This window comes from Stenella coeruleoalba (genome assembly GCF_951394435.1).
Source record: "Stenella coeruleoalba genome assembly, chromosome: 12".
In the NCBI taxonomy this organism is placed as follows: domain Eukaryota; kingdom Metazoa; phylum Chordata; class Mammalia; order Artiodactyla; family Delphinidae; genus Stenella; species Stenella coeruleoalba.
Window position 1 is genome coordinate 1,878,842 of NC_137158.1, and position 27,090 is coordinate 1,905,931.

The 27,090-nt window shown below is 38.8% G+C and overlaps 1 protein-coding gene across 1 annotated transcript; it reads left to right on the plus strand.

Moving 5' to 3' along the window:
* On the plus strand, positions 1 to 26,467 carry LOC307195664 (centrosomal protein of 78 kDa-like). The gene is made up of 7 exons (XM_079939981.1): positions 1 to 70; positions 370 to 426; positions 2,808 to 2,848; positions 6,303 to 6,477; positions 13,060 to 13,195; positions 15,849 to 15,987; positions 26,048 to 26,467. Exons 4-7 carry the CDS (start codon positions 6,375 to 6,377, stop codon positions 26,252 to 26,254), a joined length of 585 nt encoding a protein of 194 aa, XP_079796107.1. The 5' UTR covers positions 1 to 70; positions 370 to 426; positions 2,808 to 2,848; positions 6,303 to 6,374; the 3' UTR covers positions 26,255 to 26,467.
* Positions 26,468 to 27,090: the final 623 nt, after the last annotated feature.

Sequence of the window (27,090 nt, forward strand, 5' to 3'; positions counted from 1 at the left end):
GCCGCTCATGAGCACCCTCTGCCCGTGATCTGTATCCAGAGTTTCTTCCAGCCACGGCTTGGCGAGATAGGTTTGCAGTTCCCGCTTCCAGGGGCCCTCATTCAAGTAGAATGAGTTGTCAGAACCAAGGGCTGCTGGAGACGACGCTTCTGCCCTAGGTAAGCTCCCCTTCTACTGGGTGGCAAGTAAACACAAGCACAGTAGTCAGTGTTCTGGAAGAAGTGAGTTCTGGTGCTACAAAGCATAGAATCTCTTTTTTCTTTAATTTAATTTTTATTTTATATTGGAGTATCGTTGATTTACAATATTGTGTTAGTTTCAGGTGTACAGCAAAGTGATTCAGTTATACATATATCCATTCCTTTTCAGATTCTTTTCCCGTACAGTTTGTTACAGGATACGGAGTAGAGTTCCCTGTGCTATGCAGTAGGTCCTTGTTGATTATCTATTTTATATATAGTCGTGTGTATATGTTATTCCCAAACTCCTAATGTATCCCTCCCCGCCATCTTTCCCCTTTGCAGAGCATAGAATCTTGGAAGGGAAAGTTCAGGGTAGGCTCTTGGAGGAGGTGCCATCCTTTCTAAGGATATGTAGAAGCTCCTGGGGTGGCAGGAGGGAGCAGTGTGTGTCAAAGTTTGAGAAATATAAAAAAATATGGCAAAACTCAGGTACAGGACTGGAACTCAGGGTTTGGGAAAGCAATGAGAGTTGATACTGGAAACCTAGTGGGGCCCCACAGAAAGGGGCCTTGTTTGTCATGTCAGAAGTTTGGATGTTTATCCTGAAGGCTGTGGGAAACACCAAAGAACAGTGAAATGGAATTCTGGTTTAGAGGCTCACTGGGACCTCCATGTGGAAGGCAGTTGATTGGGTGCAGCGTGAATTGTAATCAAAGGGTCCCACTTAAGTTATAAAAGGTGGGACTGGATTTTGCAGATCTGAGAGAGAATGGGTGAGGCCTGGTGACCAGTTAGAAAAGGGAGGGCAGCAAGAGTGGGTGACAGTTTACAGCTGCATCTTTTTGTGAGATACAGAGCACAGTAGAGAGGGATTGGAGGTGGGGAGAGGATCTTACTTGATCTTCAGTGCTTTAGAGGGGCCTGGTAGAGGGGCCAGGTCTGGGCCCAAGATACAGATCTGGGCTTTCTGGAAGGACAGGTGTTTGAAGGCATGGGAAAGACTTAGGTTATCCACAAGAATATCCAAAGAGTCATAGGTCTGAGAGTTTTTTAAGTGGGTATATTTGAGGATGTTTATAAGCTGAGAGAAAGTAGCTAGCAGAGGAAGGGTGTGAAGATCTAGGAAAGGAAATGATTTTTCGTTTGTTTTCGAAAAGCTGAATACTTATCGTGTGCCTGGCCCTTTACTAGGATCTGGGGTTCACACCATCTGTTCTCTCTCCTGCAAGGACAGTTCAATTCATCCCCTGGTGAACAGAAGTCAGATTATTCTTTGCATCCCATTCAGGTGTAAGAACTGTTCTGTACCTCTGAAGGGACTTTACTTAAGCAGAGTAATAAGTTAGAAATCAAAAGAAATTAGAGCTGGAAAGGACCTTAAAGGCCACTGTACTTAATTTTGCCACATATTTTACATTGAATGTAACAAAAATTTATTGTTGAGCCCTTTCTCTTCAGAGTTCCTTCACCGAACTTCCTTTATGTCTTGAATCCAGTGGGGCTAGCTTGTAGATTTTGGCCTCCTCTTAAATTTGCTTCTTCATCCATATTACATTTTGCCCAGACTATGGCAGAAACTCCTGGGTGCTTTCGCAGCTCCTGGGCTCAGCTCCTCTAAGTTCATCTGCCTACTCGGGTTGAGTGATCTTGTAACATAAAAAGCTATGCTTAAAATAATGCTGCTAATGGCTTGCCCACACAGAGTTAGTTCATACTAGCCACCCAGCGTGTGCTCTACACGGAGGCGTGTAGTCTGCACTGTGCTGGGCCAAGCCTCATGGGGCTCTTTTTTTTTTTTTTTTGCGGTACACGGGCCTCTCACAGTTGTGGCCTCTCCCGTTGTGGAGCATAGGCTCCGCACGCGCAGGCTCAGCGGCCATGGCTCACGGACCTAGCCGCTCCGTGGCATGTGGAATCTTCCCGGACTGGGGCACGAACCCGTGTCCCCTGCATCGGCAGGCGGACTCTCAACCACTGCGCCACCAGGGAAGCCCCGTCATGGCGTTCTTTGGCCCTGAGGAAGGGGAACTTTCTGGGATCACTCCCTTTGTCTAATTGGTCCTTCAGCAGCGGGGCGCCTTTTTCTAATCAGCGGAGGCACCCTTACTCAGCTAGTGGTAGTCCCAGGCCTCGTCACCTGTGGGATAAAAGCCATGCTCTCTCCCAGGCTTGCTTCTGCCAGCATCTCTATTTTCCTTTGTGTCTCTTCTCACACTTGGACGCCTGGCCTTTAGTCGTCCCCACCTGAAGTATTTACAGTGCCCAGCAGGAGTCAGGCTTGAGGGTCTTTTCACAGATGTTCCCTCTGCAGTTAATGCACCTCCTACTCCAACTCTGCATAGCCTCATCTTTCTAGATTGTACTTCAGGGTTCTCATGAAGCTGTCACTTAGATATAACTTTTTGCCTCCATAGGCACCTCTATGCATAAAGGTTATGTTTATTTATCTCATGTGATTGAAATTTTGAGTTTATACATCTTCCTCCTTAATGAAGGCTTTAAGGGCAGGAGTCGTTTCTAATCCTTAGCACAGAGCAGATGCTTTTTTTCTTTTTATTTAGGTGCTTTTTAATGATGATAAAATGTATGGTTTAAACCACTCATTTTACAATATTTTTGCTTTAGGTTGTGACAGAAATGAAGTTTACAGAAGTCGTGTTCCTGCGGTAAGAAATAAAGATGTGACCTTCCAGTTCATGAAGGCTGTGTAAGTGCATCGGGTGCGCTAAGGAACCTGGAGCTAAGTGGGCTAGTTCTGAGAGAGAGAGACTTAACTATGTTAACAAAATTAAGCCTTCATTGTGTCCTGCCAACCTTTGATAGTTGCTTTTGGGGCAAACTAAAGCAATAAAATTTTAAACTGTTCCTCCCCATTAAAGGGATTGAATATTTGGCCACTTTGGTGAACCTGTGTCTTGCGAATTGTCCAGTTGGAGACGGAGGTTTCGAAAGTGAGTTTCAGTCTTAAACGTTTAAGTCTCTTCCCATCGGACTGGTCTCGTGATTTCCTACACACCATGTCTGTCTACCTTTTCCTGTCTACCTTTTCTTGGTGTTGTGCATGCGTGGATTGTCTCCTGTACCTGCTCAAACCTTGGTCCATTCTCATTTGTACCATGGAAGTTTGTCATGCTGGATACTGTCAGAATTAATCTTACTTAAGTTTGTGTTAAGCCACAAACCACATGTTTTGTATATTTCCTGTTTTTTGTGTTTCTTTATATTTTTATGGTTTCTCGTCAAGAAATATTATGGGAAGGGAAATAGCAAGATGTAAAGAGCAAAAAAGTCATCATTCTCTTTAAATTGTTAGAACATCTATCTGCAATCATAATTATAATGCACTGTGGTATGTGTTCAAATAGGAAATATATGTAACGTCCCGTAGGAGCAGCAAACTCAGTGGTGTTGGTGAGGGTGTATGATGGACCTAATCACAAAGCAGGTGACTCTTGATTGGGGTCCTGAAACATTAGTGTACGTTCCCTGTGTCCATTAGTGGTCTGAAGGGGTAAGGAAGCCTGCCTTTCAATTTGAGGAAACAGAGGGTTTGAGGTCCTCCCTCTTCTATTGCTCTAGTATACTGCATAGCAGCTAATAAAATACTGGGTTTATAGTTGACATTTAAATCGCTGATTGATCATCAAGGTTGGCATGTATCATTGGAACTGAAAATCAGAAGAGTCTTATGCTCTTTAGGTTTTTCTTTTTTTTCCTTTGTCTCAAAAGTATGTAGTACTTTACTGAGTGGTTGGGAAGAAAGTTTGCAGTATCCAGTGTATTCAGTTTTAGTATCTAAATAGAATTAAACTGTTGCTGTAAACTGGAATAACTTTGTTACTGACAAGCTTTAGAATGCATCAGTTCATCAATTACCTGTTTGGGAAGATTGTAGTTAATGATTTTAAGAATGTGGCTGTAAACCTCCAATTGACTCAAGAAAAGCAAATAAGTCAAGATTGACAAATGTATAGGCTCTTCATCTTACTGTGTGTGTGGGTTTTTTTTTTTTCCTTTTAGTTATTTGGCAAGGTGTAAAGAACTCTATCACTCTTAAGACAGTAAACTTCACAGGGTATAATCTGACATGGCAGGGAGCAGATTACGTGGCCAGGATCTTAAAGGTGATTTTATGTTTAAACTTTCATGAAAACATATGTGATTGAAGCACATTAATACATTGACACAGATGGCAGTTAATTTTTGTCTTTTGATACCTGTGAGTGCATCTTTCGTTTTGTTGAAAGAATAAGACCAGTTTTCAGTTTGGGATTCTACCATTTAGTAAAGATAGTCCACTTAATTTTAGAAATAGGAGATTTAATATATAATACATAATAATACTTCTATGTATTTTTAGTTACTGAAAACATTGATTGTGATGCTGTGAAGAAACTATGCCTTTATAGTCTTCAAGATTTAAATGAATCAAGTGTCTATTAGCTGCTGTAGTTTATAAACTAATAAACATCACTACATCGGCAACTTGTAAATACAGTTTTTAATGCCTTAACAACTTTACAGTGGTTATAATTACTGTATTTAGGCATAAATTATTTAATAATTTGACATGAAGTCTTTTTAATAGTTTGATGGTGCAGATCAGGGATAGGTAAACTATGGCTGGTGGGCCAGATCCAGCCCGTCGCCTGATTTTTTAAAGAAAGTTTTTTGGAACATAGTGGAACCCATTGTTTACATGGTAGCTATGGCTACTTTCAGCCTACGCCAGTGGGGTTGAGTAGTTGCAACAGAAACTGTATAGCCCACAAAGCTGGAAATGTTTAAATTTAGATTTTAGAAATTGAAAAATTCTTTGAGCCTATACAGGGCAAGTCCATTGACCCCTCGGGTAGAGAACAGTCAAGAACTTGGGTGCCGAAGCCAAATGGCCTAGGTTCAAATTCCCTTTCTCCCTTTTCATAGCTAGTGACCATGGACAAATCACTTAACGTCTATGCCTCGTTGTGAGGTTTAAATGAACTCATTTGTATAAATAGTGCTTGGCACATACTAAGCACTGTGTAAGTGATTGCTGTTATTTCTGCTTGGAGCTTTTATAAGCCATTGTTAATAGGAAAATGACACTAATGATTTTGCTTTTAGAGTGTCAAAGGCACTTTGAGTCTTTTATGTTTTCAAGAATGTAACAAGACTTTTTTGATTTAAAGTCAGTGTTCCCTGTTACCAAAATTGATTTTATGAATATAAAGAATTGAATGTCTTTAAGACAAGACTTGTGGTTAAATGTCAAACCATTATCTTCCCAAGGCACATCAAACTGGCTGTGCATGGTCCAGGCCTCTGAAGTTTGTGTCCACACCCTAGGTAGCATGTAAGATCCATTTTGTAAATGTAGTTTTAAAAATAATGCCTGGGACTTCCCTGGCGGTCCAGCAGTTAACACTGCGCTCCCAATGCAGGGGGCGTGTGTTCGATCCCTGCTCAAGGAACTAGATCCCACATGCAATAAGTAAAAGATCCGGCAGGCCGCAACTAAAGACCTGGCACAGCCAAACACAGCCAAACAAAGAAACAAATAAATAAATAAATACTTTTTAAAAATAAATAAAATTCAGTAATGCCTTAGGAGTTAGGAAAAGAAAATATTAGAACCTATTTAGCTTTGTATCATTTAAAAAATATCTGTGTAGTTTATAATGTACCTAAATTATATGTATAGAACTTTGTGTATATAATTTGTTAAAAAATAAGATGCATATTAAAAAGTTTTCTTATGGGTTGCCCAGTCAGGTGTTTGGAGACCATTGGAGGACAGAATGATGAAATTTAGAGCCTCAGCAATGATAGAATTTAGAATCAATTCCCTGACTTAGAAGATAAGGAAAATAATTCTTAGACTGTAATTGAGTTATCCAACTTTACATAACTGTTCAAAAACAGGTCATCCAGTGGCTGGAATCTAATCACTGACCGACTAGAATGTGGGTCACTGGACTCGTAAAGCAGAACTGACTGTTTAATTTCTCAGCTTGATTCTCCTGGCATATATGCGTGATATGTGTGTGTGTAAATCTCTGACATAATAAGCCATACTCAGTAGGCACATCCTGTTTCCTTATTGAAACATCTTAATTTTGTCCCATTAAATCTTTGAAGTATCAGACTATCAGAAGGCATGAAGAAACCTGGGCTGAGAGTCTTCGTTACAGGAGACCTGATCTTGACTGTATGCCTGGTTTGAGGCGCATCGCTCTGAACTGCAACAAGCTCATTGGTGACCTGGGTGCTCGTGCTTTTGCAGAATCTCTTAGTGAGGATTTATGGCTTGGAGGTAAATTCTTAAATTGAAAATACTGAATTTTTAATGTAATATATGCTTAGCTTTTGGCATGATACTGTTGTGATAGGACTTTTTTTAAGGCCTCATTTTTCTGATAGCTTTTATGTTGCTTTTAAACTTTCTCTAAGAGTTACATATATTCTTTACAGAAAATACAGAGTAACAAGAGAACAATTACCTATAAATTTAACACCCAGACATAATCACTGTTCATTTTGGTGTATATATTCTCAGTCTTTTTATTGTTTTCTATAAATATATTTGTACACTTAGAGATTACAAAAATAGAATTGTAGTATACTTGCTATTTCATATTCCTGCTTTTTTCACTTAATGAGGTATCATGTAGTGTTCCATCATATTGATGTCCCATAGTTTAATCAATTCTTTGCAATTAGATTGAGACAGTTTGCTTTTCCCTGTCAGAAACAATGTGAATACATTATATATACATCTCTGTGTCCATCGGGCTTACTTCTGTAGAATAAGGTACTACAAGTGGAATGACTAAGTGTGACATATTTTTAAGACTTTTCATACACATTGCCAAATTACCACCCAGAAAGGCTATGCCAATTTGTAGTCCACCCCAAGAGTGGATGTGAATGAAGCCTGCCTCTCACAAACACTGGCTGGTAGCACTTTTTAAAAACTGTAAGACTACAAAAATGAGTACCTCTCCCTTTTTTATGCAAGTGGGATTACTCCAAATTTTATAACTTTTTTCAGTTAATTCAGTATGACCATCTTAGCATGTCAGTAAATTTGCATCTTTTTTTTTTTTTTTTTTTTTTGCGGTACGCGGTCCTCTCACTGTTGTGGCCTCTCCCGTTGCGGAGCACAGGCTCCGGACACGCAGGCTCAGCGGGAATGGCTCATGGGCCCAGCCGCTCCGCGGCATATGGTATCTTCCCGGACCAGGGCATGAACCCGTGTCCTCTGCATCAGCAGGCGGACTCTCAACCAGTGCGCCACCAGGGAAGCCTTACTGCATCATTTTTTTTGTGACCCTTCAGTGTTCCATTATATGAATATGCCACAGTGCACATAGCTTATCCGATCTTGTATAAAAGGTATGTCCAGTTTTTCAGTTACAAAAAGTACTCTGATATATATCCTTACCTATATCTCTGACTATTTTGGATCAAAAGGGTATAGACATTTTAAAGACTTCTCTTACAGAATCTTGGCTTAATCTGATAGGAGAATAACCACATTTTGTTTTATTTTGTATTCATTTGATTTACTGGTGAGGTTTACTGGCTGTTTGTATTCATTTGGCTAGTTGGTTAATTACACCGGGTGTCCCTTCTTCTGTAGTGACAGTTTGTAAGGGTTGTATCATATGCTGTTAGATCCATATGTCTGACTTGCTATTTCTGTATGTCATGGGGCGTTGAAAGACTCTAGTTATTTTAATGTGATGGTCCACTCAACACTTAAATGACTCATGATAGTTTCCTTTCATGTAATATTTTTTAATACCTGTGCTTTTGCGATGATCCCTTTTGATTAAATGAGTAGGTTGTTCAGCCCCAGAACTACTAGAATTCATGATCATTTGTTCTGGTTTTTGTCTGACCTTTTACCGCAAGAGTTCTTGACCATCATACTTTCATGATAGATTTTTAGTGTGTATTCTCTATACACACATTGTTTGAATTTGTTAATTGTTTGTATCCTAGAAAACAGTACTTTTCTAATGTTGTACTTCCCTTATGGTTTGAGCAGATAATTTACTGATTAAAGTGATTTATACTTGTAAATTGTTCTTATCTCTACTCTGAATAGAGGTGAACCTAGATACTAAGCCTGCTTCCACCAAGAGCATTATTTGCTTCTTGTGCAACCTCTGAATTCTTGCAAGGAGTACTTGATTCATTTGTCAGTTTCACAAGTAATTTTTTTAATACCTTCTGTGTGCCAGATACAGGTTTAGGCACTACTGATAAAGCAGTGAACCAGACAGACAAAAGTCTTGCCCTCATGGAGCTTACATTCTAGTGAAGGAGTTGAGATAGAAATTAGTAAAGAGATAAGTAATATAATTTTAGAGAGTAGGAAGTGCAAAAATATCTTAATGTAAGAAGAGTGAGGGGGGCAGGTAGGACTCCACTGGACAGGTTAGTTAGGGGCCAGCTTCACTGGAGAAGTGGCATTTGAATGGAGACCTGAATGAAGAGAGGAGCAAGCCATGGAAGATCTGGGGTAAGCACATTCCAGGACAAGGGGGCAATGAGTATGCAGGCATGTAGGTCGGTGGAGTATTTAAGGAAAAGCAAGAAGGCCAATCTGGGCAGAGTACTGAGTGAAGAAGAATGTGGTGTGACATGAGGTCAAGGAGCTAGCCAGGGGTCTGCTCTTGTAAAGTCTTGAAGGCCAGAGTAAAGATATGGATTGTTCTAAATGAGTAGAGGGTTTTGAACTGGAAAAAGGCATGATCCAAATAGTATCTGAATAAGGTGACCTGGTATAGAGAATGGACTTGGGAGGATAAAGAAGAGAAACAGGGAGACCAGTTAGGAGACTATCACAGGGGTCCAAATAAGAGATGTTTATGGCCTAGGTTAGGTTGGAAGTTTGCAGCAAGTGAAAAGTGGTTGAATTCAGGTTGTGTTTTCAGGGTGTAGCTAACAAGACCTGCAGATAGATTAGTTGTGAGGTATGAAGGGAATAGTAACAAGGAGACAAGTCGTTGATGATTATGTGTGCAACTGGGTGGTATCACTTAGAAAAAGGGGGCTGATGGGAGGAGCAGCTTTTGAGGGAATATCAGGACTTGGATTTGTTATCTTAGATGCCCTTTAGGTATCTAAGTGTCTGGACAGTGCTCAGACTGTACTTTCTATCCAAAGGTATCCAAAGCCACTTTAGATGCAAAATGTTTAAAGTTGACCTTTGTTGCTGCCAAAATAGTAGCCATGGTGGGCAGTCTGCAAGATGGCATCTTAGGTTTCTGAGGAAGAAATTAGAATACACAAAGGGGTATTAAGGGTATAATTACATAATGTAGATTTCATATTTAAATTTATGGGAAAAGCAATAATTAGTTGGCTTTTGGTTTTAAATGGAAATAGCCACTCACTGGGAAATAATTACTCTAACTTCAATTCATTTTACTTTAGATCATTCTGTGATGAAAGCAATTATCAAAAAAGTTCTCCAGATGGAAGGAGTGCCAAGTCAGACATACATAACATGTTTCAGTTTGCTCGGAAGAATTTCTCTTTAATGGCTTGTTTTTCTTTCTTTCTTAAAAGAAAATTATCAAGGTACTTTCTGCCATCTTAAAACTAAGTTTTTAGTCAAATCAAATGGCTTTTCTGTTTTTGAAAATGTTGTGTGATGCTTTAATTTAGGTTCCCAGAAATGCAGATTGAAAACCTTTTAACTTTTTATTTTCTGGAACTTATTATCGTTAGTCACAAATAGTCTTTTTTTTTTTTTTTGGTGATAAGAATGAATAGCAGGAGCAGCATTTGTGAAACCAAATCTAATATGAAACTGACTCTTTCTTGTGAGTAAATTTGAATTTTGAAACAGCAAAACAATAAGGTTTGATATAAAGCAAAATAAATATTTTATGTTTATGATCTGCCAATTTCCCAGAAAGAGTTTTCTGGTGACTTTCGTTATATACCAGATACATTAAAATCACCAATGGAAAACACATCTTTTATTCAGGTTCCCTCTGAAAGTTTTAAAAATTTGTTGACTTAATATCACTGAACGGTTCACTTTAAAATGGTTAAAATGATAACTTTTCTGTTTTGTGTAGTTTACCACAATTTTTTTAAAATGTGTTGTTTGAAGATTTTTGGGTTTTACAAAGGTATTGTATTAGCATAAAAATGAAAAATTTAAAAGACCACCTCTAATTGCATTATCCTATCTAGCAATATTTACATTTTTATTTTCTCTTCCTGCTGTCTATAAACATAATTCCACATAACTTCAATATAATTTGCCATTCTTTTCATACTAAATTTAAATTCTGTGATTCATAGTTATACTTTTTAACATTGTATTCACAAGGTTTCATTGAGTTGGTCAATTTTTTAAATTGGTGAACAAGGGCTTCCCTGGTGGCACAGTGGTTGAGAGTCCGCCTGCCGATGCAGGGGACACGGGTTCGTGCCCTGGTCCGGGAAGATCCCACATGCCGTGGAGCGGCTGGGCCCGTGAGCCATGGCCCCTGAGCCTGCGCGTCCGGAGCCTGTGCTCCGCGACGGGAGAGGCCACAGCAGTGAGAGGCCCGCGTATCGCAAAAAAAAAAAAAAAAAAATTGGTGAACAATTGGAAATAACCTAAAATAAACTATTGTAAACATCTTCATATACAGCTTTTTTTTCTACTTAAAGATGTATGTTTTTGATTCTCTGTTAATCAACTTGCTTGGACAATAGTGTATTAAATAAGTTGTTAAGAGTGTTTATGAAGTCAAAAGAAAGCTTATGATTGTCTGCCAATTGTTATTTCAAGAGAGTGATATTTGAATAATCAAATAGTACATACAAAGAAGTTAAGATTTGTGGTATCACACTAATTAGATATTATTATTAAAAATTTATATCATGTGTACAGTATTCTTAAAATAGCTAAGTTGACTTTTGCTATGATATTAGAAATGGAAATATATATATTAATAAAGCATGTATATTAGGAATTCTGTAAAATTAGTACCTGGTGGTATATAATAGGGCATCATGGAATGAGAAGAAAACAGTTAAACGTTTTTTTTTTATTTAGCATGATGAAACAAAGTGGAAATATAACTGAAATATACAAACTCATTGAGCTATTTTAAGAGTAATTTTATTTCTTGGGCTTTTTTTTTCTATTTGCCTCAGTTATTTGGAGACATAGAGGTAAGCCAATCAGTATCTGGGTATATACCTAGATCCTGGTGAGTACAGGGCGAAATAATGGTGTGAATTGTGTCACATTTATATTGTCATTATGTATGCCTAAAAACAGATGGGAACTTTTAAAGCATTCTTTTTTTTTTTTTTTTTTTTTTTTGCCATACACGGGCCTCTCACTGTTGTGGCCTCTCCCGCTGCGGAGCACAGGCTCCGGACGCACAGGCTCAGCGGCCATGGCTCACGGGTCCAGCCGCTCCGTGGCACGTGGGATCTCCCCGGACCGGGGCACAAACCCGCGTCCCCTGCATCGGCAGGCGGACTCCCAACCACTGCGCCACCAGGGAAGCCCCAGATGGGAACTTTTATTAGAAATTTTTTTTATCTCCTAACAAGAAAAGTGTAATTTAAAAAACTTTTAATACAAATGTATTTGCATTCGTTTCTGAAAGTAAAGGAAGCTAACACATACAAACCACATGCATACAAACATTTTTTTGACCGTAATTAAGTTAAAAAACACAATAAAATAGCACAAAATGAACTGAGCTCCTATATATTTTTAAGAGGCATATAAATCACACAGGATCGTGTGGTGATTATCAATAAGCTACACTCTATGAAATATTTGTCCTATATTACCACATACACTCCATTTTACCCTGCATCCTAATGCTGCTAAACTATAGTAGAAAGCAACAGCATAGCACAGGGAGATCAGCTCGGTGCTTTGCGATGGCCTAGAGGGGTGGGATAGGGAGGGTGGGAGGGAGGCTCAAGAGGGAGGGGATATGGGGACATGTGTATGCATATGGCTGATTTGCTTTGTTGTGTAACAGAAACTAACACAGAATTGTGAAGCAATTATACTCCAATAAAGATCTATTAAAATAAATAAATAAAATAACACAAAATATAGTAGCTTTGAAGGATAAATATAACCATTTTAACCTATGATGTTTGTCTTCAGTAAATTCAAATTAAATATTTAAATGTGAATTTTAATATGTGGCTTGTTCTAAATAAAATATTAACACGTAGGTCTAGTTTTTGCAACCAAATATTTCATATAAAGATACTTGCCTCTTTACTACTGAAATATAGGATAAGTCTCCACATTTCACTCTTTTATCCAGTGGGTTTCATTTGTTTTTTTGTGTGATTTCTGTATGAAATCAAAGGAGCAGTGAAGGTTGACAGGCTTATAGGAGAGTAACATTGACTCACCTACCACCCAGCAACTTGCAGCCTTATAACTTTTATTGTTTTTACATAGAAAAATTCATCTTAAATTGAAATTTTGGTCTAATTCTGAAGATTCTGTTTGGCAGAAGTCATGGGTGTATCTGTGTTTCTGTGTCCTTGAGATTCAGAAATGCCAAAGGTGTTCTAAGATTCAGTAAACTTGAGTGTTTCTGCATAATACATAAAATGTATCATACTTCGGGATTATTTTAAAAATTTATTTTTGCATTTCTGCACATCTCAATACTTTTGTTTTAGTTAAAATAACTTGTTACTGTAGAGAACTTACATTTTTTAAAAATGCTGGCTTATGTAAAACCTTTGTACAAAACGATCCTCTTTTTAATGGCCTTGGCATCATTGTCAAGTGCCTGTTTGATTCCTCTCAAAGTGTACACATGTGACAGTTGCTCTGTAGACCTTTGGTGCATCTTGATTCCTTCTTTTCATGCTTTGTCAAACATAGGCTTGGCCACAAAGCAACCTGTAAGTAATGGAAGGAAACACTCTGCTGGTAAAGAATGTTATGGTCCTGAACCTCTACCACCTGGTGTGTCTGGTTTCTGGCCGTGGCGTACTGCAGAACATGCAAAAAGCAACAGGTAACGTGTTTGCATTCCCTGTCTTTTTCAATCATTCAGAGTCCTTTATTTTGGAACTTCTGTTATGTGAGCGGTCTCTGGTGCTTTCTATAGAGGAAAAAAGATAACTCACACATGGCTTCTGCCCAATGAGCCCTCTAAGGAAGAAAAACAAAAAGTAATTGGGAGTTTCAAGTTGTTTCTCAAGTGTCACAACAGAGCTAACCCCGTGGGAGTCTTGAGGAGACTAAAATTATCACCAATTGTGCATGTGAGAAAAGTTTCATTAAAGGCAGGTGTAGTTGCGTGAAGCCCTACAGCACAGAAGAAGGAATTTGGATATGTACGAATGGGCAAAAAGACATTTTAGACATGGGAAATAGTTTAATACAGAATGGATGAAAATTATGCATTAGACCTATTCTAAAACAACTGGCTTATTAACTCAGTAAATCAGATTTAGTGAGTCAAACTAGCTTTACCTGATTTCTTATCCAGGGGATAGCTGTTCATAGTAATTTTTGTCACAGAACAGTAAATAAAATGGTTGAACTATAGCTTTAGGCTTGCTAAGTGAAATAGATTGCTCTAGATGATTTTCAAGTGACTGACTTGGTAGTATTCACGAAATTGGGGATTAACAATTGCTTAAGAAAACAAAGAGAATTGATTTTAAATAGTACTTGAAGTAGTTACTGTGTAAAATATCTGTTCAGTTGCTCATGTTAAATGGATGTTTGTAATCCCCATTGGACAACCGACTACTTTTTTGCAAATGGTAATGTGAATTGCTGTTGCATAAACTATAGTGTTGAATCCCCAGTCTTTGCACTTGAGTTTAGCAACTTTGTGGTTTCCTATCTTCTTCCTGAGACACTTAATCTCAGGTCCATCCTCCTCACACAGGGTGGTAAATTAGAGAATGATTAATATCACCATTTAAAGAAGTGAGACTGAAATCTCAAGCATCCTGAACATAGGAACTGAAGGGGCCTCTCAGCAGTTCAGAGAGTTATTACCGAGCCAGTCACCTGAATTCTGTTCAGTTTTCTCCATAGCAGAGCCCTCCAGGTCCTTGTTTTGAGCTTATTTATTTTTATACACAATTCTGTGTGGATACTGTACATAATACTAAATAGTTGTATTAACTGGGTTTAACTGGTGATGTATTTACATGAAGATCTAACTTCGTTTTGTTGATATCTTTTTAGGGGCTTTCCATTCATCAAAGCTCGTGATGTATGTAATCAGTTGCTGGTGTTTAGCTATCATATTTATGATATATAGGACTTGAATTGGGAAAGGTGGATGGTCATTCTCCTTGCTTTTTCAACTGACAGAGCCTTACAAGAAGCATTTCCCTCTCTGAAATAAATCCATGTAAAACATGTCTGGTCACTCTCCCAGTGCAACGGTGTAGTTGTGTGGATTTGGCACACAACTGGCAGCCTTGTGGTTATGCCTGTAAACAAGGAAGCCTGTTTTCCAGTCCGCAAATCAGCTGTTGCCCAGTGAAACGAACTTGAGTGCCATTTCTGACCCCTCACATGGAGCTGTCATACTGAAGAATGTTCACATGTTTTCAAGAAACGTTGTTTGCGGGCTATATGTACAAATTCCTGATCTGAAAACCAATATAAAGCAACATCTCCCAAACCTCTGCTCTCTCACCAAGGCCACACACATTCCCTCGCTTATGGCCTCATGGCAAGCTAATACTGTCAGTATCAGATTCTCCTTCCCAGTGGTTCGGGGAGACTGCATAGTTGCTCTGTGAAAGGCACCACTGCTGAGGTTGAGAGAAGAGCACCTTGGGTGTCAGTCCTGCCCTTGCATGCCCAGAGAGAGAGGTGTGCACCTCGTTCTCCTGTTACGGTTTTCCTGTGCTGCAGGGTTTGCTGCTTGTTGTCAAAATGATGTCCTAGTGACTTGTCTTCTGCGTGGTTATATAATCCCAGCACGCTTCTTTATGATCTATAGACTTTTATGGGGTTGTGGCCAGGTCAGGTTTTAAATGTTTGGAACTGTCCTATTGAACAACATTGCAGTGGCAGTGAATCTTGATGGGAGAATTGTATTACTGTTACCCTAGTTTTGGCTTAAGTGTGGTGAGAAGATGAAATTTTTGATGGGTTAGTTTTAGTTGTGTATGTGTATGTGATTTCTTTTTTAAAATTCTAATGTCTATTATTCCCAGCTTAGATATGTTGACTTTCTGATTATTCATCAGTCCCTTTACTGATGTATTTTCCTCTGAAAAACTACATTTTCTTCCAGACTGTTTGTGTCTGATGGTGAAGAATAAATTTTTCATTTGCAGTATAAAGTTGATCTGAGAAAAAATGTTTACCTTGGCTCTTCACTTGGCTTCTGTGAAAGAAACTTAATAAAATAATATGGGCAATTCCCATTACTAATCCTAACCATGTACAACAGAGGTCTGTATAGTAACATAGCAAAAATAAGTTCCTGTAATTTTACTTAGTCATTGCCTGTTTTAGACTAAGGAGCAGTGAGAGACATTTATAAATAATGATACCTCAGATCACTTTTGTTAAATGTCCTCTAATATTTGGATATTTGGATCTGGCTTGTGTTGTCTTTTTTTACAATCTTGTCTTCTTTCTTTGCACTTTAGTGTAACAACTCTGTGATTTCCTATCTTCTTCTTCAGACACTCAGGTCCATCAGAATTTCCTGTGACTGTGACAGTAGAGAGTCCTTCCTCCTCAGAAATCGAAGAGGTCAATGATTCCTCAGAAAGTGTTCAGGAAGAGCCAGAGAAAATCCGTTTGAAACAAGAAGCACTACAGGTACAAAGTTATCACTTTAAAGCTATAGACAAGATTCTTTTTCAAATGGAAGCCTGATTGCAACATGGCACAGCTTGTGTGAGGGTTCTGTTTTCCCCTCCCATCTGCATTGTATCCCCTTGAATGGTTCCCTAAGCTTAGACCAAGGTGAATGGTGGACATTTGAACTCTAAGAAATAAAAATCAAAACATGTCGTTAGTAATATATTTTCCTTTCCTTAGAACCTTAGTAGATTAGATTTAGGGAGAACCTTAGTGATCATACGATAAAGAAATTGAGTTCTGAATGAATATAGTCAGCTGATTCAGTGTTCTTGTTTTACAGATAAGAAAATTGACAGTTCTAGCTGAACTCTGTTTTTATAAGAGGAAAATATGGCCTCATTTTAAATAAAAGTAAAAAAAAAGTTTTGATGTTGATATTCTCCTTTCCTAAAATAAAAAATATCAAGAAGCTACATTCTATTACCAACTAAACCTGACCTCTAATGTCATTCCATACTTTTGTTTGTATGGACAGAAAAGAAAAATTGATTTTCATAAGAAATTTTTGTACCTCAAAAATAATATATTTCTTTTTTTTCAACTTTAATGCAGAGCTGAACATTTCTAGTAAATAAAGGAACACCATTTGGGGGGAACCTTGTCTTTGTGCTACAAAGTTCATGTTTAATTTTTAAAAATTATTTAATGTGATTTTCTTTTCATATGAAACATGAAACTTGACAGGTTTCAGAACTAATTATTCCATTATTGTAGGACTATGGGAATTACTCTTTGATTTTCAAAAGAGAAAGCTAGATTTTTATTTTTTTAATTAAAATTAATGATAATATAGAGAAATTTTAAGAAAAGAACTTAGAAAATTATGAAATGTTAGAGTAGGAGAAATCTATAGTTCGTGTAGGGTTACCCCCTTTCGTTTTATAAATGAGCACCTACAATTTGTAGCACGTAGTGGTTTATTAGTAAATGGCAGAGTATGACAAGACCCTAGAGCATCTAACCCGCCTTCCTTGTCATTTTAGATGTGATGAATTCATTTCCTTCACGAATAGACCAGGAGATTGTATTTCTAAAAGCAATGATAGACACTGGGGAAGACCAAGAAGTTTAAACACTGGACCACAGAATAGCAGATTCAGAAGGCACTGAGAACCCTTTTAGCTCTTCTCCGTTTTCACAAGACACTACAATGATGGTATCAAAGGGTTTAAGTATATAAGCCCACAAGAATCAAGAGGTTTCAACATAGTTTTGAAAGACGGAAGACAAGTGGAAGAGTGTGAAACTGAAGCAGTAGAACAGAGGAAAAGCATCACCTAGAATATGTACAGCGACCACCTGCAACTGAGGAGGATTCTGACCCCACCTGCAGAAGTAGGCCCATGCTCAGATGCGCATGTAGGAGAGAGGGTGGAGTTAGTTAAAAGTGTGACTGAAATAGGGGAGCTCATTGAAGGGTTGTGTTTGGAGGAGTGGACTCCCAGCCCCGCCCTCACACTCCTGAAATGAGATGATTTCATTTTGAAACCAGTGAAACTGGCAAGAACTAGGGCAGCTAGTGTGAGTTTTTACACCCTAGAAAATTGTGTTTGGGGGAGATCCTATTACAGTTACTCCCCGCTTTTTCCTGCATAAGAAACCAATCAATCGTTGACTTCAGGGAGCTTTCTGCACTCATTCTTAAATAGAAAATAACTGTCATTTGCGTGATAGTTGAGTAAAGCTTCCAACGTGAGAGGGGGAGAAAGAGTGAAAACGTATCCTAGTAGGACCAGGGACAATTTAGGGAACAAAATAATTTAAGAAAAAACCCTAATTAGTATCCTGAGAGAGGTTTAAAAAGAGCTATAAAAAAGCTATAAAATAAGATTAGGGTGTTAATTAAAAAGAGAATGGTCAGAAAGCAAGAGAGGTCTCTTGGAAATGAAAATATGGTTGCTGAAATAAATTCAGTAGGAATTTAAAAAATTTCTCAGCATATAAAAAAGAAAGACACAATGGAAAATGTGATAGAAATATGTTAGAGAGGCTGCATCTGGGAGATCCAACATGTTACTATTAGAAACTCCAGACCCAGAACAAAAATGGAAGGAAGCTGTCAAAGGGCAACAAAATTCCCCACAGCTGAAAGTAGACATCAGGCCTCAGATTGAAAACAGTTACGCAAGATGAGCAAGAATAGACTCATACCTAGGCATCCTTCATTGTGAAACTTTAAAATACTGAAAAAATAAATTAAAATAGAATAAAATACTGAGAGGATACATCCATTCCAGAGAGAAAAATACTGGCCACCTAAAAAAAAGAGTTAAAATCTGACCTTATCATACCTGTCATCAGCACCATGGATCCTGGAAGGCATTAGAAAGATACCTCCAAAGTTTTTCAGGCACATAATTTTCACCCTAGGGGTTTGTATCCAGCCAAACTATCAGTCATAAGTGGAGGCTGAAGAAGATATTTTGTACACAAAGAAATTTGAAAATTTGACCTCCTGTGCTACACCTTAAGCTATTTATAGAAATAATCCAGCAAAATGAGGCAATAAACCAAGAAGGAAGGTAATAGGGGATTCGGTGCAGATTGCAGCTAGTCTAGAGTGGAGAGGCTTCTATTGATTGTGTGATTGAGAGCTGAGAAACACCTTGAGGCATATTGTACTTACTTGGTATTAGGCACTGTTGGAAGGGAGGAGGGAGAGGAAGAGGAGAAGGAACTTGAACTCCAGAGGACGAAAGGCTATATGGACATAAACATGAAGCAAACTAAACTATCATTGATTTTTAACGTACTATTGGTGAGGAAGAGAAGAATCCACTTAAACTTGACACTATAGATGTCCCCCTTTTCAGTGACACACAGGGGTAATGACCACCTGTCTAATTTGTTGTCCAAACCAGAACTTGTCCAAACTCCTTACACTTGAATAGTGTAAGGAGGCGCTCTAATGCTGTAACATCAGGACAACAGGTATAAACTGGAACAGCCCAAGGCGGCTTGGGGTATGTGGTCACCCTGCACAAGGGCAGTGACACTGGCACAGTATGGAACAAGGTGTAGTCTGTACACAGAGACACAGTACATCTGCAGTGGGCAATATTAATTTAATTGTAATAATGGCAATACTGTCTTGGTTTGCAGCTTTTATCGTCAACTTGCATGTAATCACTAATAACTAAAGTAAACTATACTTAGTATGTATTAGTATTAAGTTGGTATGTACTGAAATGTATTGTGTACTAGTATGTACTTAGTATATATTAGGCTCTAAGTGTTTTTGCATATATTAACTCATTTAATCCTCTGAATAGCCTTATGAGGTTGGTGCTAATATCATTCCCACTTTTTTTTTTTTTTTTTTTTTGCGGTACACGGGCCTCTCACTGTTATGGCTTCGCCCGTTGCGGAGCACAGGCTCTGGATGCGCAGGCTCAGCGGCCATGGCTCACGGGCCCAGCCGCTCCGCGGCATGTGGGATCCTCCCAGACCGGGGCACGAACCCGTGTCCCCTGCATCGGCAGACGGACTCCGAACCACTGTGCCACCAGGGATGCCCCATTCCCACTTTTGAGAACAGGTAACTAAGACAGGGAAGGAACTTGCCCAGGCTGTACCTATTTTAAGGTTGGATTGAGGCTTTGAGTTGAGGCTCTCTGCCTGTTCTCTTAAACCTTACTCCTTACTGACTCTCGAATAACAGAAGACTTAACTGCACATAGAAGAGAATATAAATTTCAACTTTGACAACGTAAAAGCTAGGTTTGGAAGGTAGACAGGAGGTAGAAGAAAGGGAAGATGGTATGAATGTCCTCATTTTACAAAGCGTGACGTTGAGAGAGTTTATAGTTGATCAACAATGTAGGTTTTTAAGTATATCACTACAAGTCAAAGAGATCATGAGCAGTGGAATAACTCACGATGACATAACTTTACAGAGCAGTGTGGACATAGGAAAGAGTGTAAAGGAACTAAACCCTTACTTATTAGTAAGTTAGAAAGTGAACAGATAATGCCTCCAATTTAGTGAGAAAATAGTCATGTAAGAGTATTACTTGGAAATGGAGAAGAATTCAAATAACAATAGTTGGACCTCCCTGGTGGCACAGTGGTTAAGAATCTGCCTGCCAAGGCAGGGGACACGGGTTCGAGCCCTGGTCCAGGAAGATCCCACATGCTGCGGAGCAGCGAAGCCCGTGCGCCACAACTACGGAGTCTACGCTCTAGAGCCTGCGAACCACAACTACTGAGCCCACGTGTCACAACTACTGAAGCCCACGTGCCTAGATCCTGTGCTCCATAACAAGAGAAGCCACCGCAATGAAGAGTAGCCCCCGCTCGCCGCAACTAGAGAAAGACTGCACACAGCAACGAAGACCCAACACAGCCAAAAATAGGAGCTTGTGATGAGAAAAGGATATGGGGGGGGGGGTTTGAGATGCTGACAAGTATCAATACTTTCAGATTCGAGTAGTGTTTATGTGAGTATTCTCTTTTTATTTGTCACATTGACAGTTTTGTTCTGTGCACTTCTCAGTACACATATCGTATTTTACAATTAAAAACCTGCGTAAAGAATCAGTGGCTTCTTGAGTGCTGGATGTGGGAGTGGGATGAGACCATTTCATTTTAAGCCCTTTACTACTGTTTGCATTCGCATGTTCATTCATTCAGCATTAATTGAACATATTCTGTGTACCAAGCACTCTTCTAATTTTATATGTGTTTTAACTCATGTAATCCTCACAAGAGCTCTGTGATATGGGAGCTTATCTCCATTTTATAGATGAGGAAGTTGAGGCCTAGAGTTATAGAACTTGTCCAAGGTTACATAGCTAATGGGTAGTGCCAGGCCCATTTGCCTCAGAGAATCTGAATTTTTACAATATAATCTAAAAGAGAAATTTAATTACTAATTATAAGCAAAAAAATTGCACATTAAAGAAGATGACACGTTTTCATCTATCCAGTTAGAGAAAAACACACAGTCTGTCTTTCACACACATACATCTTGTATTGGCAGGGATTTTCCTTATTGAGCAATTATTTATTGACCGTCTACGCTGTGCTAGGCACAGGTGCTGGGGGTAAACACTTAATAAAATACACCCCTATCTTCAAATAACTTGCACTCTTAAGTGAGGAAGTAAGCCAACAGTTATAGTAGAGGTTATATACCAAGTGATACATCGCTGATGGCAGTGTAAAATCTCAGAAATCTTTTGGAAAGAAGTTTGGAGACAGGTACCTCAGAGCCTTAAAAAATGTTCATTTGCTTTGATCTCAAACTCATTTTTATGGATTTATTGTAAGAACGTTATTCTCAATATGGAAAAAAGCTTTCATGCATAAAAACGGTTATTGTCTGATAATATTGAAAAGTTGGAAAGAATATAAATGTGTAAAATGGTTAACCAGTAAACCCACTCAGTGGAATATTTTTTAGCCCACAAAAAAAAATCACGGTTATGAATCCCCGATTATATGAGAAATGATTGATTTCAATGTTAAATGGAGAAAAGTTGAACATAAAATTTGATATCCAATATGATGGAAGCTTTGTCCCAGAAAAATCACCCTAGCCAGTGTACAGAAGGGAGGAAGGAGAGCAGATGACAGGAAGGAAAATTATTCCAAAGCCTTATCATTAGTCTTACTTAAGTAATAGAATATCAAGCAATTTTACTTTCTAACTTTTTTGGTTCCATATTTCCATGTAAGGGACATGAATTATGAATACTTTGTAGGAGGAGGATACACTTTTTCACAAAAATTTAACACTTCTAACACAATTAGAAGATTGATTAAACCATCATATTAAAAGTAGAGGAATTTTGCATTTTTTTTTCCTTTTTCCCCATTGAAAACTTGACTGGCTTTAGTAATGAAACATTAAAGAATTTGAAGTTCTTAGACTCTCAGTTTTTTAAACACGTTCTGAATATAAAAATATATGTTCATTGAGCAAATGTTTGTAAACAATGAACAGCTTCTTGAAGGAAATAGCCACCTCTGCATGTACACATACCTAATCTGCTCTTTTGTCTTAAAAAAGTATCGAAAATATTTTGCCATGTCACTAAATACTCTTCTACATCAGAGAATTTGATTAAGCTTTTGCATCATCTCCCAGGAAAAACGCACAGATATATTATGAATGTAGAACTCCTGAAGCCCATTCATTAACTCTGGTTGAGACCTCTTGTCATTCTTTTCTTAGTGGCTTCATAGCGCATTCCTTCAGACGGTGAGCTGTTTTTCTTTAAACCAGTCCCAATTTGGAGGCTCTTAGCTTTCTTCTAGGGTTTGGTTATAAACAATCTTATGACATCATGTTGGTAGATAAATCTTTGCCCACATCTTTGATTTCCTTAGGGTAAACCCCTGATGTAGGATTATTGTTAGGTACCAAGAGTTACTCTCCAGAAAGTGATACCAGTTCCTCTCCCAATGATGGCATATAATAGAGTTCCTCCTTCTTTAAGTGATTGTTCAAAGCAGTTAAAAGGTATAAATATACCGTACTGTTTTCATAAGTATAGGAATTCTGATTGTTTATCGCTGCATAAGAAACCACCCCGAAACAGTGGCCTAAAACAATGACAGTCATTTATTTTGTTCACGAACCTGGAGGTTGAGTAGGATATTGATTCTTTTACTACACTCTTACTGACTGAAAACAATACCTATTTGACTAGCTCACAGTTCTGCAGGTCAGAAGTCCAGGCACAGCATGACTGGGTTTCCTGCTCAGATACACACGGGAACATGTGAGTTCCCTCCTGAGAGTGTTAAAGCACATGAAATTTAAGTGTAAGACATTGAGCCCCAAACGTTGGATGTTCACCATAGTTTGTGTGGGTCACAGAGCTGAAATCAAGATGTCAGTCTGGCTGTGTTAGCATCCAGAGGCTCTGGGAAAGAATGGCTTCAAGATTCTTCGGCTTGTTGGCATAATTCAGATTCTGCAGTTGCAGGACAGAGGTCCCTATTTCCTTGCTGGCTGTCATTCGGGGGACAGTCTCAGCTCCTAGAGGCCTCTCACTTGCCTTCCCTGCCACACCATTGGACTTCTTCAGAGCCAGCAATGGAGAGTCTCCCTCTTGTCCCTTTTGTACTTCAGGAAGAGTTCAGGTCCTTTTCATGGGGTGCCTGAGTAGGTCACATCCATCTAGAATAATCTCCCTATCTTAAAAAAACAACTGATTTTGAACCTTAATTCCGTCTGCAAAATCCCTTCACTGCAGCACCTAGATTTAGAGTTTGATTGGATAAGTGGAAGGTTTGTGTACTTCAGTAAGTAGGAGTCTTAGGGGCTCTGTTAGAATTCTGCCTATTGCAAGCAGTGTCCCCACTTCACGGACCGAAGTGTCTTATTTCCTGAAACTCCTAAGGGAGTTTATCAGTGTTCATTTTATTTCAGTGACCTTGGTGAATGGGAAGACTACCACCTCCGTGAGCAAGAACGGCACCCAGCTTCCTGAGTCCACAGTGTGGCTCTGCTACTTAGTGGTGTGACCTTGGCTGTGCTGCTCTACTTACTCTACTTCTCTGCCTCTGTTTCCCTCATCTGTAAAATAACATGGAGTTAGTGATTGTTCTTTCCTCGTACGGTTTGTTTTTTAAATAAATTTATTTTATTTATCTGTTTTTGGCTGCGCTGGGTATTTGATACTGCTCTCGGACTTTCTCTACTTGCGTCGAGCGGGGGCTACTCTTCGTAGTGGTGTGCGGGCTTCTCATTGCGGTGGTTTCTCTTGTTGCAGAGCACGGGCTCTAGGCGCGCAGGCTTCAGTAGTTGTGGCACGCGGGCTCAGTAGTTTTGACTCGGGGGCTCTAGAGCGTAGGTTCAGTAGTCGTGGCGCACGGGCTTAGTTGCTCCGAGGCACGTGGGATCTCTCCGGACCAGGGCTCGAACCCATGTCCCCTGCACTGGCAGGCAGATTCTTAACCACTGCGCCATCAGGGAAGCCCCCTCTTAGGGTTTTGATGATTAGATTTAATGCCCAGGGAACTCCAGGAACAGTGCTTGACTGTAAATTGCTTTAAAAGTGATCACTTTTGGAGCTTCCCTGGTGGTGCAGTGGTTGAGAGTCCACCTGCCTGCCGATGCAGGGGACACGGGTTCATGCCCGATCCGGGGAAGATCCCACTTGCCGCGGAGTGGCTGGGCCCGTCAGCCATGGCTGCTGAGCCTGCGCGTCCGGAGCCTGTGCTCCGCAATGGGAGAGGCCACAACAGTGAGAGGCCCGTGTACCGCAATAAAAAAAATAAAATAAAATAAAGTGGTTACTTTAAAAAAAAATGCTTTTGAATCTGCAATTATGCAATTCAGGTGTGTTAAGCATGTTCATTAACAGGAGTTCCTACTATAAAGAGACCCACAAATAAAAATAGAACTTTTCTTTCTTGTTCTTAACTATTTATTTCTGACTTGCTATGTTATACACATATGCCTTTTATGGTGGGCTGCCACAAATTTATGTTGGAAAAAGTGGAATTTAAATAAATCTTTACTATGCTAATTTGATAGATTTTGATAATTCATTTCACTAGCATGGTATGATATTACCAGTAGCAGACTAAAATCTGAGTTCACTTCTGGCTCTGCCCCTAAATCCTGATGAGTCCTATAGCTGGAAAGGCTTTTGGATATTATACTACGAATTAGTTATAACATTTACTCTGTTTGTTTAGGAAAAACTGGAGGAGTGCCTAAAGCAGTTAAAGGAGGAAAGAGTAATAAGACTTAAGGCTGATAAATGAGTCAATGAAGTAAACAATTGCTTATACTTTTGGGAGTGTTTTGGTTTTATTTCGATTTGATTTTAATCCATATACACATAGTTTGTAAACTTCAAAACTGTAATATGTTGCAAATTGGTTGTATCATATGGACTTTTGCATTTACTGGTATTTAGTGATCATATGATCTATATTCCAGAAAGCATGTTTTTAAAAATATGAAAATCTCGGTGTGTGTGTGTGTATGTGTGCGCACGCACACGCGCTTTATGACATTAGCTTATGATCTGTTCATGATTCTTTGATTCAAGAAAGCACTTTTTGTGCATATACTATATATACAGTAGCATAAAAGACATGATGAGACTCTCATCATGAGGCAATGAATTAGGAAAGTGAATCATTTAAATAAATTTAAGATATTGGAAAACTTCTAAGAATGCAATGAAAGATAAAAATATATACTATAAGAATTACATTAGGTAATGTGCATGAAAGCAGGGCATAATCTAAAAAGTTCTAAATATACTTTATCAGAGGTTGAGCGTAGGGAGGAATTTTTCAAAGTGCATATCCACTGGATTGGCGGACACTCATTCAATAAATGGTGAGCACCTGCTCATATAAGGCAAAAGGGGCATCATGAACATAACAGCCTTTCTGAGAAATACTGGAGTTGAGCTTATAGGGGGTTTTAAGTGCATAGGTGATGAGCGGAAGGGGAAGAGTGCACGGGAGTGAATATTTTGAAGGAGCCAAAGAAAACATTGGTGATCATACATTTAATAAATTGGGTTGGGTATGATTTAGGACTTTTAAACGTAAGCATTAGATATTTTGTTCACTAAAGTTAATTCTTAACATTCAGCAGAGTTGTAATATGTTTTGTTCAGATCAGATTCTATAATTCACTTTCTAATTTAAGGGAAACTTAAAGCAGGTAATTTTCTGATGTTGAATGAGGCTCCATTATGAACTGGACCAGTTAGAAATGTGATCTTTCGTGAAAGATCATTAATAAAACGATAACTTTGGTTTACTTATATACCACCTAAGCGTTATATAGGAAACTTTGTTGGGTGCCTGGGGGTTTTGGTTATTATGTGATAATGGTCTCTGTCTTTACTGGTGGAGAGTTAGGTTAATTACAGATTAATTACATTTTGAGTGTTTTAGTTTTGTTCCTTTAAACTAGGCAAGACTACTTTTGATGACAATGAGAAAAAAATCATGTCAGACATTTTCCGTCTTCTTTTATAGCTAGAACATGAAAATGCCCAGTTAAGAAATGTAACTTTCTCTTTGTCTGAAGCCCTTCATGTCCACAAGCATGATCCTGGATGATGAAGGTGTTTTGGGCAGCACTGAGAATTCTTTTCAGAAGTTCCATGCTTTCTTGGATCTCCTTAAAGATGCTGGGTTAGTTCATTTCTCTTCATGGCGTTCTTCTCTTTGCGACTATAATGGTAGTTTGCTGAGGAACTGGAGCAATTTTCATCACTTACGTGGCCATATTTAGCCAAATTTAGTGTAATTATAGGTAATATAGTTGACGTTTTAAAAGGAGGAATTAAATTTTTTAAGAAATGCAAATAGGGGAGCCTGCTTTGGTAGAGTGGGGAGCCCATTATAAAAGAGTAACCTGTAGACAGAGTAATTAGTAGGTACAGTTTTTTGTAAAGACTAAATTGAAAGCAGTTTTCATTGAAAATATTCGGGAATGGATAAGAATTTTCCTATCTTTCATTTACTTTGCTTGTTTGATACGTTTGAATGAAAGTTATTTTTGTCTTAGACATACAAATTATTATTAATCTGCAGGGAAGATATAGGTCAGTGGTTCTCAACCGTGAGCAATTTTGCTGAAAGAGGGAAGTGGAGATTGATAGTTGATGGAGTAGTGTTTTGTCAGTGAATGAGTTGGTGTTGGGAAGGAAGGAACAAACACATTCTTGGAAACTGGAGGAAAGGTGGTAAAGAAGTGTGGGAATGAAGGTGTGACTGGCAGTGGACGGGGTGCACAGTACATGTTGAAGCTGCTAGTGAGACAGTGGGATGTCTCCTAGAGGATGAATCTGGAAAGGGCTGAGAATTTGGGGGAGAGAGAGGCTTGTAGTACGGAGTAGGATGTTGGCTTTTAAGATTTTAGAAGTATTTCATGATTGTAGGTCTGGGGAAATCTAAACTGCTCTTCTGTGATTATAATAACCTTTATCTTTTCTCCTTTCCTCCTCTGGTCCAGGCTTGGGCAGCTGGCCACAATGGCTGGTACAGATCAGTCCGATTTTCATTTACTAGGTCGTCCCCAGATGAACTCTACTGTTAGTAGTCCACCTAAAGAAGAAAAGAAGGCAC